We start from the raw sequence: 13,943 nt of genomic DNA on the forward strand, positions 1-13,943 counted from the left end.
AATACCAGGCAGCTTGGCCCTGTAGGGCACTGCTGGCTCTTTTTAAAGACACGCATAGTCTCCGTCAACGGCCTGATATGCCCAGGAATCAAGTTTCAGCCTAGTTTCTGAATCCATGATGTCTGCTTTGTGTATCAAGTTACTGTCAGGATGAGTGGAAGACAGCGGTCTTGAGTCTCAGGACATGAAGAACTTCCCAGTGGGGCCAGGGCATCCTTGTCGTTGCCTTGGGTCAGCCAGTGGCATCACCTGGCATTTTGTGAGGATGGAAGACATGTGACTTGTAGAGTCAGGCTGATTCCGGAGAGAGGATCTGAATTCCTGCCTTCGATACTAGGAGGATTTGGAGAAGGTTGGCAGGAGATGCCAAAGCAGTCATTGATATGTGGCCATGGGGAAAGGCAGAATGCAGGATTTTGATGTTAGAGATTTTAGCAGCTCTAGCTCAATGTGTAGTGTGGGGACTGGTGAATATCGCTTCCAGGAAAGTTAATTTTACTCTTGCTGTTTTTTTCCAAAAATAATTTTACATACAATAAAAGCCACTTTTTTTTGCCCAGCCGAGTGGCTCAGTTGGGTTGAGTGTCATCCTGGGCACCCAAAGATTGCCAGTCCGATTCCCGATCAGGGCACAGTCCTTGGTTGCAGGTTCGATCCCTGGTCAGGGCACCTATGAAAGGCAACTGGTGGATATTTCTCTCTCATGGAGATCTTCTCTCTCTCTCTCTCTCTCTCTCTCTCTCTCTCTCTCTCCTTCCCTCCCACCCTGTTCCTCTCTCTAAGCATGTCCTTGGGTGAGGATTAAAAAAAAAAAAGGTAAATAAATAATTAAGTCACCCTTTTTAGTAAATGGTTCTGTGAATTTTGACAAATACATATCGTTGTGTGATCATCAGGATATAGACCATTACGTCACCCAGAAAATTCTGCTGTACTCTATGTAGTCCATTCATTGCCCTACCCCCAGCACTGGTTACCACAGATTTTTCTTTTCCTATAGTTTTTTTTGGGGGGGCGGGTCTTTTCTAGAAGGTCATTCACATAGCACATGACTTTTTGAGTCTGGCTTCTTTTACTCAGATTCACATATTTGAGAAGGTGGTTAAAAGTGTATGTGTGTGTGTTTTTTCATCTAGAGCCCAAGTTTGAGTATAAATATATTTAAATTCAAAGCAGAATACTTAAAGAATGAGGTATTTTGTTTTGGGTCAAACCTGTCCTGTTTGCATTCTTGTTACCAAAAACATCTTTTTTTTTTTTAAAACCTTTGGTCATAGAATGTGATCTCATCTTTCTCTGGTCCAAAACCTATGGAGCTTTGGGGTCTATCTGTGCCTATGACATGCTCCCTTCAGACCTGCATTTCCCAAGCGTGTTCTCTGTGGTGACTGGGCATGGACTCGGGATTGCCCTGTGCTGTCCACTTTATCTGTCTTTCTCTCTGCTAGCTTGCAAATGGCATCTCTCCACAAACCCCTTCCTAATTTTCCTGTGCCTTCTAGCCAGGACTGGATCTCCCTTCTTCCCCACTTTCACCGAGCCTTGAGTATATCCTATCCTTGGGTCTCAAACTTGGCTGCACAAGGCATCGCCCATGGTGATTTAAAATAATTCTAACTTCTGAGTCCCTTCCCAAGAGTGTGCAGTGTAATTTGCCTAGGGTGTGGCCTGGACATTTTAAAAGCTCCCCAGGTGATTCTGATGTGCAGCAATATTTGAGAATAACAGTGTCGTACATGCTTATACATGCTTACCTCATGCTCTCCGAGGCCCACTTTTTTCCTGTAGGTCTTTTCTATGAGCGTGACCCTGGATGGTCAGAGACCCAGTTTTGCCATAATACTAATAACAACCAATATTTCCATTAAGTGCTTGCCTGTGAAGTTTGCTTTAAGCCTTAGCACAAAGCCTGAGAAGTTGCTATTATTATCCCCTTTATATAGATGAGCGTTGCCCAAGGTCAGATCTCGTTAAGTGATAGAACTGTGTTTTGGCCTTCAGGTCTGGCTAATTCCTAAACACCAGACTGCATTACGAGCCAGGGCTCTGACCACTACATCCCACTACTTTGCTGTGCGTTGCGAATGTGCAGGCCAATGCTTGTGGAAGGAATGAGTGAAGAACAGTTTCCTCCTTCAGGCAGGGGGACACCAAAGCTATTCAACAGGGTCAACTTGGCTCTTTTGTGGAGGGTCTTCTGGAGAGACCCTCCCTGACCCTTGCCTGCTCAAAACACTACCTGGTCTGTTCCATTTCCAGCAAATTATCTATCGTAGCACAGGATGGGAAAGGCAGAGGTTGTCTCTGTCCCTCTGGGAATTACGTGTCTATTTCTGTGGCTAAGGTTGTAACCCAGTTAAGAGTACAGCTGGATTGTACTCTTCAGCATTACCCGGAGCCGTCAGAGACAGGCTGTCTCCTCCTGTTCTGCTTTAATTGCCGCGCGTTCTCTTTGGGGAAAGAAGAGTGCAGTCATCGACTTAATTGGCACGTCTGCACATCTATGCAAGTGTGATAAATGCCATTCATAATGATGGCCCTGAAGGTTTGCAAGGTACTCAGATGTCTGCAGAGTCATCAGAGCTTCCTCTTTGTGTAGCACCACTCCAGTGTACTTTGCAAGTCAGGGGGCCTGTAGGCTGGAAGGAACACCATGTAGCCTGGCACTTCCGTATATTCTGAGTCTTTGCATGCGGACTGCTGTTCAGTTGAGAGTGCTGTGGACCGGTGTCTCTCTGTTGCTTGGGTTACTGATTCCATCACTGTCTTGGCTGCTGGGGATGTCCTCTGCACACCGAACTGTGGCTGCCTTGGAACTTAGATGAACACTCTCTCTGGACATCTGTCTGCACTGCCATGCTCGGTCCTATATGTGATCAGAGTCACTGAAAATGTCTGTATCCCTCATCAGCAGCCAGTCAGCAGAGCAACATCCTATTCCTTACAAAGGCTTTAAAAACAAGGTTTTGTTTGGAAATAGTCTCAAAAGTACAGAAAAGTTAAAATAATAGAATAAAAATTTTGTATATTGTGTATACTTTGCCTAGATTCATTGATGGTTAAAATTTTGCCACATTTGCTTTATCATCTCGTCTCTCTCTCTCTCTCTCTCTCTCTCGCTGTCTCTGCTTGTTTCTGTAAATATCCCTGTATCTATCTATGTGTCTGCCTGTCTATCTACCTACCTACCTACCTACCTATCTACCTATCTATGATTTTCTTGCAAACATCATGCCTTCTTACTGACTTCAGTGGGTATCTTCCAAGAACAAGGCCATTCTCTTACTTAACGGGTATAGTTATCAAAGTAAGGAACTTTAACCTTGATGCAAGGTTACACCTTATTGTTTAATCTATAGGCTATTTTCCATTTTTGCCTCTTATCTCAATGATGTGGTTTATGGCAATTTTGCATCATATCAGGAGGTGCATAATGTTGGCCTCTCCCTTTATTGTTGGCATTAAAGTTTGTAGGTGGTATTTACAAGGTTTCTCCACTGCAATGCTACCATTTTTCTTTTGTAATAAAAAAAGTACTTTTGTGCGGAGATACTTAGAAACTGTCCCGTCATATCAGAATTGTACTCATAAGGTTTAGCCTGCACAGATGATTGTCCGTGAATCAATTATTATATGCTGGCTGCCATCATTCCTTCCTTATTTATTTGTTGGCATTCTTCTGTAAGGAAAAGCTTTACCTTCTCCCCATTTATTTATTTGTCTGTTCATTTAGGATTTTATCAATATGGACTCAGATATTTCTCCTCTATTCAGTGGGTTATAATCCATTACTGTCTTCATTATCATGCTCACATTGACCCTATTTCTTTTATTTTAAAGATGACTTCTTTGTGGTGTTGGGCAGGAATGGGGTGGTCTCACGTGCACTTGGTTCCTCATTGCCAAAGAAAAGAGTCATCCGCCCTGACCGATTTGGCTCAGTGGATAGAGCTTCGGCCTGCGGACTCAAGGGTCCCAGGTTTGGTTCCGGTCAAGGGCATGTACCTTGGTTGCGGGCACACACCCAGTGGGGAGTGTGCAGGAGGCAGCTGATCGATGTTTCTCTTTCATTGATGTTTCTGACTCTCTGTCCCTCTCCATTCCTCTCTGTAAAAAATCAATAAAATATATTTAAAAAAAAGAAAAGAGTCATCTAATACCTTCTTTTTCTTTTCTTGGCAGTCATCAACCCACCTCCTGTGGCTGGGACGATTTCATACACTTCAAACTCATCTTCCCTTGAGCAGCCGAATGGTGGGAGCAGCAGTCCTTCCGGCAAAGGCTCATCTGGGCTTGAGGCAAACCCAGGTAAGCATGTAGGGGGCACAGTAGAGGGCTGTGATTTGCCCTAGAAGTTCTTTTGTAATATGAGACCTTCCAATAGGTAGACTTAGACCAACTACAGATTGTTCATGGCCCAGATTTTGATGGCTGGAAATGACTTTGAGCTGTATTGGGTAGTTATTGCTGTGTAACAAATCAACCCAAAATGCAGAGCCTTAAAACAAAACTATAATCATTTATTATAATAGGTCACTTATTCTGTGTGTTGCCTGGTTGGTGGCTGAGCTCCTTTGGACAAGATACTCGACATTGCTCTTTTCCTTTTTAACTAAAGATAGGGAGCTGACTATATGGAGACGTCTTAGTGGGATTCACTCCTGAAGAATCAATTAGATTAGACCATATACATTTTAAAAACATGTTCATACTGATGCATATCACATCACAGGAAAATTTTAATTTGTATGTAAAAATAAGTACATGCTATGACAGAAAAAAAAATAAGAAAAAAACCCCCACACATGATAGTAGAAAAAGACAAAAAGACACCATACACTCTAGTAAGGAAAATGGGAGAAAGTTTTTCTTGTCTTTGCCTGGCCTTTCCCAGCATGTGACACGTTGATAATGGCCCTGCTCACTTTGTCAGCCGTCATTTTAAGGCAAAAAAACATCGTGAGAGATAAAGAATGAAAAAATTAAATTCACCAGCCAAAAAAAAAACCAAAAAACAACACATCATTTCACTAGTATATTTCAAATATATACAGACATAATATACATACACATATATACAAATATATATATATATATATATATATATATGCATGCATAATTCTCTCATATAACAGAATTACAAGGAGAAATAAATCAACTAATAGTTGAAAATAAAGAAACATGTCTGAATAATTCATAGATCAAGCAGACAAAACTATCAGTAACAATATAGGAGTCCTGAAAACATGATCAACAAACTTAATCTAATGGACATATAGAGATCATTGCTCTAAAAATTGGAAAATACACATTTATTCCAAGAAGACACTATGCATTTATAAATAATGGGTCATGTTTTAGGCCATAAAGCAAGTTTCAAAAATTTTTGCCATTTTGTTATTACATGGATTATGTATGTTCTCTGACCACAAAGGGACTAAATTAGAGACTAATAATGAATGATAACTGGAGTAACTCCTTGCATTTACAAATGAAGAAATGAATGCTTTAATAACTCCTATATCAAGTTAAAAATTATCATAGAAAATAGAAAGTGTTCAGAATGGATCCATCGTTGGCAGTTATTGTGACCTTCTCCCTGCTTTTTCCACCTTCCACTGCCACCTATTCTCTGGGTAAATGGAGATTTGACTTTCATACCTATTAGTGTTATTAGAAAATTGGTTGGATTAGTCAACATATGTTATCTGCTTTGTGTTTAAAATAACCCATTGTTTCCCCTTTTACTTTGGTCATCACAGGAGAAAAGAGGAAAATGAATGACTCTCATGTTTTGGAGGAGGCCAAGAAACCCCGAGTTATGGGGGATATTCCAATGGAATTAATCCACGAGGTCATGTCTACCATCACGGACCCTGCAGTAATGGTTGGACCAGAGGTCAGCGGGGGTAAATCTGGCAGCCAGCTGGTAGACCTCTTCTGCTCTCCTAGCCACTCTAGCTGTCCAAAATGGGGATGGAATCACTGAAAATTAGCGTGCTGTGCTACCCTAGTTTGCTTTTAACTTGGTGGTCAGGGTAGGGAAGGGCAGGAAAGGCGGGCTGGATAGGTGATTTCCCCTTGATGAATATCACATCACAGGGAAACTTACTAATAATCTCGACTTTCTATCTTGAAAAATTTAAACCATAAATGTTGTCCTGTCTCCACTCTCTTCAGAGAAGAGCTCTGTGTAATTTTTTCCTGTCTCCTGCACCCCAGAACAATCTTCTGTCAGCACATTCGGCCAGGGATGAGGCAGCCAGGATGGAAGAGCGCAGGGGTGTGATTGAGTTTCACGTGGTCGGCAATTCCCTGAACCAGAAACCCAACAAGAAGATCCTGATGTGGCTGGTGGGTCTACAGAACGTGTTCTCCCATCAGCTGCCCCGAATGCCCAAAGAGTACATCACACGGCTTGTCTTTGACCCGTAAGTGGTGCTTTGCTCTTCCTTCTTTTCTTATTACCTTTTTAAATGAAAGAGGAACTACTCAGAAAGTGAAAGTCAGCCATAGGCAACCACTGAATCCTGCTGCCTCTTGTCACACGGTGGATACAGGGATCCCTTAAATTAATTGCCTTGTCTAAGGCATTAAAATTAATTTTTCAACAATTCACAAACTATTTTGTTAATAATCATGAAGCTTTGTGTTTTAAGTGGCTGCTGACTATCCTATGCTTCATTCATTGTAGCAATGAAAGAATATAAACACTAAGAAGATGCCCCACTTTTTTAATAGTCAAAACATTCTTGATTTTGGTGCCTTAACTAGGTACCATGGTTGCCTGGGTCTGGGAAAATTATTGGGATATCAGACAAGTTTACTTTGAAAATTCATTTCTTTAAAAAAAACTTCAAAAAACCCCCAACACCTAAACTTCCCTAATTGAATGTATTTTAATATATATAGCCCAATAGCCTATGGGGACTGTGATTTATGCATATGACAATTAGAGTGACATTTTAGACAGAAAAGAGGTCAGACAGGGTTCTATGATGCAAGGTTTGGCAAGTTGTACATGTGGCTTTTGTATTCTTTTCCATAATATTTCTGAGTAAGATTAATCTTCAGAAACATATGCCACTTTTCCATGACTTTGTACTCTCTCCCTAGCCCCCAACCCTGGACCCCTTGGCATTGGGGGTACCCCTGTTCCCGTACTGGAACATGTACTCTGTTTTTTATTTGTAAACCTCAGAGCATTCTTAAGTGGCTGGCATTTTGTTCTGGTGGAATCTCCGATGAAGACGTGTACAGGCAAGCTTGCTCTAAAAGTCCACATTAAAGAATGGTCTGGTGAGATAGTGACTAGATAAAGGAGGTTTCTGTAGAAATGCAAGAAAAACACTGCCCACTCCTTCCTGGTTGGTTAATAAGGAACACCCCCTCAAAAGTATATTTATATAACCAAGATAGGTAAAACTTTGATATAATCTTATTTTTCCAGGAAACACAAAACCCTTGCTTTAATTAAAGATGGCCGTGTTATTGGTGGTATCTGTTTCCGTATGTTTCCATCCCAAGGATTCACGGAGATTGTTTTCTGTGCTGTAACGTCAAATGAGCAAGTCAAGGTAAGGGTAACCCAAGGTCTTAGAAGAAAAGCAGAATGTGATATTTCTTTTCTTTTTTTAAAAAAAATATATTTTTATTGATTTTAGAGAGGAAGGGAGAGATAGAAACATCAATGAAGAGAGAGAATCATTGATTGGCTGCCTCTTGCAGGCCCCCTATAGGGGATTGAGCCTGCAACCCGGGCATATGCCCTTGACCGGAATCGAACCCGAGACCCTTCAGTCTGCAGGCCAACGCTTTATCCACTGAGTCAAACTGGCTAGGGCAGAATGTGATATTTCTTAACTAAAGCTGCAGAGATTGGGAAGGGCTCTGGGCCATGTCCAGAGAAGGTTCGAAGTGGAGTTCAGGACTCTCTGAGAAGCATCCTCTCACATGAGTGTTTGTGTATGTGCCTGAGGAGAATAAATGTTCCACATACTAACAGGTGTGCTTCTACCAAGGCTCTGTTGGACCTTGGGACAAAGTACAGAGACACTGCACAGCCCCAAACTCAGGTGTAGTCTGTGGCAAGTGAAGGATGATTGAAAATAAATCATAGTGTTCATTGTTAATTTACTCATGGATTCACACACACACACACACACACACACACACACACACACACACAACTAGAGACAGGGAACCATCAGCAAGGACATGGTGTGATGTGGATTAGGAAGATGATCTAGGCGGCTTACACTTCAGGAAGATTTCTTATGACTTTGTCCCTCACCGGTGGCAGAACTAAAGAAATTCCATAAGGGAAGCGGTGAAAAATTTGAAATTTATGGCTACGTTTCAGAAGTATTTATGCTGGGTTTGGAATGTAGTGTTTTTAGGGGGTGGTGTGTGTGACTAATTTACTTTCCCGATTATTCTTGGCTTAGGTCCCTTTCTCCCCAGGAACTCTGGCTGTTTTATTGATATCACGGTTGGTATCACAGCCTGACTGGAATAAACTAGACTCTCAATGGGCAGTAAGAGCTCTGATCTGGGTTAGATTGTGTTCTATTCTGCTGCCCGTAGGGAAATGGAGGCAGGAAATGTGTCTTTAGAAGATTATTCATTTGGTATTTGGGGAGCCCTAGAGAATATCATGCAAATGTATGGCGGGTGGTGGAAAGATAAGCAGCTCAGGATTAGATGGCTGCTGAGAAGAATCAGCCAACGTCTGAGGCAGTGTTGTCCAATGAAATACAGTGTGCTGGGCAATTGTGAGGCATACATGCGGTTTTACGTATTCTAGCAGCCACATTAAAAAGAAAGCAGAATTAATGTTTAAAATATATTTCATCTGACCCAGTATATCCAAAGTATTGTCATTGCAAAGGTACTCAATGCTATGAAGAATGATGAGACAGTCTTCATGCTTTGTTTTGTACTAAGTCTCTGAGATCAAGTGTGTATTTTACACTTACAGATTGTCTCGGCTCGAACTATAGCCACGTTTCAGATGCTGCCTGGGCACATGTGGCCCGTGGTTCCCGTATTGGACAGTGCAGGTCTAAGCATTGCTGCTCGTGCAGCTACAAAGAAGCAACGCCATTGGTAGAAAACAAGAATAAGTCTTGAGAAGCAATCATTCTCTGCTTGAAGGCTACAGCTAGTACTGTGGGTACCTTTGCTTCCATTAACAGCCTTACTCTGCTCACGGTGCCAATTATAGCCGCTGAGGTTATTTATACTCACAAAGCACAAATGGGGCTTTTTGCTTTTGGCTCAGAGTACTAAGCATCAAAGGGCAAAATTCATTAGTCTTATATTTGTCATTCTGACCGGAAAAGTCAGGGCTCAAATTTGCTTGAAACTGATGTCTAGTTCTTTTTCAAGAGGTTCTGACCGTGTGTCTTTAGATGATGCTGTTGTTATTTCGATTACTTTTTTTAAAATTTTCCTCTAGCCAAAGTGAGAAACAATTCCAAATGTCCAGAGTTTAGGAACTTACTTAGAAAGAAATTTTTGTTTGGCTTTTCGTAGGGAGAGGAGCTGGCAAATAAGTCCCTGGTTTATAATTTCAGAAAAAAAGATTGCATAATTTTTGTTTTCAAAGAAAGCTACACCAACCACCTTGTTTGGAAAGGTTGATTAAGGTTGACTTGGACACTTTTAGGGATACAAGAGGGAAACTAAAGGTATTTAATATGAATTGGATGCTTTGTCTTATTACTTTCCAGAAGGGCACTTTATTTTTTCCCCTCAAACCATGTAATTTTCTAAAGACTTGAAGGAAGGTGGCCAAACATCACAAACTCAGTAGGAAGAACTAGAAAAAAAAATCACTTTTTGTGACTTACAACGGTAGTTTTAGGGAAGAAAAAAAAAAAAGATTACCCTCTTAAAACTGGATAGAATGGATGAGTTTGGTAGGAGCCAGTGCTTGGCAACACCCATTTGTGAAAACAGAGTGTTCATAAGTGGTTTTAAATGTTTCTTTAATACATTAAAAATCTTGGCTAAATGATACTTTAGAATTTGTGTCCACTCATTTTGGAGTATTATGCTTACCACCAAATTCCTGCGAGTGCTTGAAGTGGGATTTGCATGTGAATTTACCTTGCTTCAAAGCACACACGAGATAATATTTGAGAAGTTCCTCACCTGGCTTGAGACTGTCTCCTCAACTAAGAATTATTTGGATTTGATATTACATGCAACTGGAAAGTTACATACCTAACACTTGTTTACTATAATAAATATTTAAATAAGCACTGAAGTGACCAGGCAGATTTGGAAAAGAATCCTTTTGGTGGCAATTCAAAATAAAGGCATACAAACAAGGGAAATAGTTCTGGGGTGGAAATCTAAACATTTGCTTCTAATAGCATAATGTTGGCACTGCCTCTTTAACCAAAGAAATCTTTGAGCTGCCACTAATGCCAGTCGCAGTGCTAGACACAGAGAGGATTCAAGTTACAAGACACAACCCATACTCCCAGGCAACTTGGACTATGGAAAATTTCTTTGGAGAGGTGACCACTGAGGAAACATATCTTACGTAGGTTTTGTGAAGCTGTTTACAAAAGAAAAAATTATTGTTGTTCTTAGGCAAATCATTGGATTGTGGGTGAAAGGGGGAAATTTATAGTTCTCTTAATTCCTTACTAGATAGATGGTATATACAACAAAAGCCTAGCTTTCTTGCATCAATCACATCTATGTTAAAGTGAATTTCATCAAGAAACGTATTTCCTACTAATCTCTAGACATTACTATATATATGCACAGGCAGTTCCCTCCAAGTAGTCAATCCTTCTCTTTTCTCCAATTTTAAATTTTTTTCTTTAGAAATAATTTAAAATTAGACAGCTCATACACAAATACATTTTCAGATAAACAAAAATACCACTCCCCCTTCAAGTCCCTGCCACCCCACTATTGTCAGCTTGGTGTGCATCCTTCCAGTTGCTTCTCTACTGATTTACATGCTTGGGAATGTACCTCTATGTAAGAGGTGACTGTGTGTTCTGTAGTCATTGTAAATAGAATTCATACTGTACATACCTAAAAAATACTTCCCATTATGTCTTAGAGATCCTTCAAATTCATTGCATATATATAGTTATTTAAATTTATATTTAGTTCAATTAAAATGAAATAAAATGTAAAATTCAGTTTTTTAGTCACTCAAGTACTCAATAGCCACAGTGCGACTAATGGCTACCATATAGATAAAGAGCTATTCCATCATTGCAGAGATTTCCATTGAACAGTACAGATAGGGAGCTCTTTTATATTTCATAATGTGGATGCATCGTAATTTATGTAATCATTTCCCTATTGACAACATTTATGCTGTTTGTAAATGTTTTTCTGGACACTGAAAACTAGAATTGCTGCATGAATGAATGTGGCTTCTCTAAATTAAAAAAATTGTTCCCAGGTTGCCCTTTTCAATGGGTTTACCAATTTACATTTTCACCAGTGGTGTTGAGAGTACCATGTCCCCCTATTATTACTGACACTAGGTACCATGAGCTGTAAAGATATTTGAGTATACTGCCCTGGCTGGGTGCCTCAGGTGGATGGAGTGTCATCCCATACACCAAAAGGTTGCAGGTTTGATCCCCGTTTGGGGCACATGTGGGAGGCAGTTGATCGAAGCATCTCTCTTTCTCCTCTTTCTCTCTCTAAAAAATCAATGAAAACAGGTGAGGATTAAAAAGAAAAAAGAAATTTTCATACTATTGAGTGAAATATTGCTTCTCCTGATGGGGTGCTATGATTACTATTGAGATCATATATCATTTTTATATTTGTCAGTAATATTTATTGCTTATTCCTTTCCTCTGACAATATTTTTAAGGCTGTCTCTCTTTTTCTGGTATTGATCCTATAGAAGATATTTATGTATTTTTGATATTAAATCTTTATAATATATGTTACAATTATACCCTTCCAAATTCGTCACTTGTCTTTTGTTTAGGATATCTTATGATATCTTTAAGGTTTTAAAATTTGAAGTAGTCTACTTAGTAAATTAGTCCTTTCTTTTATGCTTTTGCATTTTATGTTTTTTTAAAGAAGCTTCTTTGTACCCCTAGGTTGTAAACCCACTTTTCTTTATCTTTTGTATAGGTTTATTTTTCCTTACATTTATATTGCCAATCTATTGCCTTGCCTTCTTTTCCATATGATATAACTCTTTTAAGGCCTAGCTCACACATATTCTTACCTTCTGTACTCTCTTCCTTCTCCCCCTTAATGATCTTATAGCCTTTTTCTCTGTTATAGGTCCAGATACATCACTCTGTATCAATGCTGCGCAAAAGAAATATATTGTGAACTTCAAATGCAAGCCACACATATAATTTTAAAATTCCTAGTGTCTATATGTTTATTTTTATTAAATCCTCACCTGACGATATTTTTTCATTGGTTTTTAGAGAGAGTGGAAGGGAGAGGAAAAGACAGAAAGAAATATTGATGTGAGAGAAACACATCAATTGGTTGCCTCCTGCACACACCCTGATCAGGGCCTGGGTCGTGGAGGAGCCTGGAACCTGAGCATGTGCCTTTGACGGGAATCGAACCCTTCGGTCCTCAGGTCGACGCTCTATCCACGGAGCCAAACCGGCTGGGGCTCTAGTGTCTATATTTTTAAAAAGTATAATTATAAATTTATCTTTGACCTCTGTCCCCCTCCATTTTGTGACTTCTTCATTTAACAATAAATTATCTTTAAAAAAAAAGTAAAATTAAACAGGTGAAACTAATTTTCATATTTTCCATTTAACTGGCTATGTCCACAATATTGTCATTTTAACATATAATAAGTGTAAATTGTTATTAATAAGAATTTTTTTCCTGATGTGTCTTTTACACTCCGGTGCATCTCAGCTTGGACTGGTCACGTTTCAGTTGCTCGGCTAGTAGCTGCCATATTGAACAGTGCAGCTCTGTGCTCTCATTATGTGTTCATATGTTTATCTTTCCCACTTAACTCTCTTGTTCTCAAGAAGAGAGGGATTTCATTCATCCTTTTATTTGAGTTTTATTTGGACTCACAGTGTGTCAGCGATGTGATTTGTTTGGGAAGAGCTAAAATGTCCTTGGGTAACATCAGTAGGAGAATAATTTCCAGAAGAGGTAGACTTCCAGCCTCACATGGGATAGAGAACTAGACCAGATGGCTTCTAGAGGTCCCTCTCCCTTGAGGTACTACAGTTTCATGAGATCATACCTGTGAGCGCATTTGAGTTCTTTATAAAAGCGTGTCACCGAGTTTTAAAATACTCATGTGAAGATATTTGTGTCTGGATGCTTGGATTTTATCTCTTTTTATGAGGTTCTAAAACAGTCATTTTAAATTTATAGATTTCCTGTAAGTTTTATACATCACTGAGAAACCTGGTAATTGGCGTTTCGTTTTTCATATTTCAATCATTCATTCTTTCAACATTGTTCACTCGCTTTAGTTACTTCCTAATGTCTTCTGGCTCTCTCAGAGATTCTGGGCTTCTCGGACCTGGTTTGGATAAGACCTAGTTGACATCCTGTGTATAAGATGATGCCGTTGAAGAACTGCTGATTTGCAGTACACAGGAAACACTCGGATTAGTTAACATTCCAGTAAAGATTAGCGCTGTTTGTTTACATTGCTCCTTTCATCTGAGGTTCTCAAATACTTTGAGGATAAGCAGAAATTCATAATCTGTATTTACTCCTAAAACTTTATTAATATTCAGCAAGTAACTTTAGTGTTGAACTTGAAGCTTATAGCCTTTGTGTGTTATTTCTCAAAGAACCAGAAACTTGTATTTCTAAGTAATGATTATATCTCAGTTTAAGGATTTTGAATGTTTTGGTTTTGTAACTCATTTCAACGTCCAGAAATGCAAGAAATTGTGTTAGTATTATATTGGTAAAATATATCAAAGTACAAA

At 39.5% G+C, this 13,943-nt stretch overlaps 1 protein-coding gene across 5 annotated transcripts in view; it reads left to right on the forward strand.

Moving 5' to 3' along the window:
• KAT2B (K(lysine) acetyltransferase 2B) overlaps positions 1-13,943 on the forward strand; it is an 86,371-nt gene that overhangs the window by 57,681 nt on the left and 14,747 nt on the right. For all 5 annotated transcript variants that reach the window (XM_014537579.1, XM_014537580.1, XM_014537583.1 and 2 more), the window contains exons 8-11: positions 4,183-4,308; positions 5,763-5,899; positions 6,223-6,431; positions 7,451-7,577. In XM_014537579.1, the coding sequence (XP_014393065.1) occupies positions 4,183-4,308; positions 5,763-5,899; positions 6,223-6,431; positions 7,451-7,577 (599 nt within the window). The remainder of the gene's footprint in view (positions 1-4,182; positions 4,309-5,762; positions 5,900-6,222; positions 6,432-7,450; positions 7,578-13,943) is intronic.

Source organism: Myotis brandtii, unplaced genomic scaffold (genome assembly GCF_000412655.1).
Source record: "Myotis brandtii unplaced genomic scaffold, ASM41265v1 scaffold18, whole genome shotgun sequence".
NCBI classification, from domain to species: domain Eukaryota; kingdom Metazoa; phylum Chordata; class Mammalia; order Chiroptera; family Vespertilionidae; genus Myotis; species Myotis brandtii.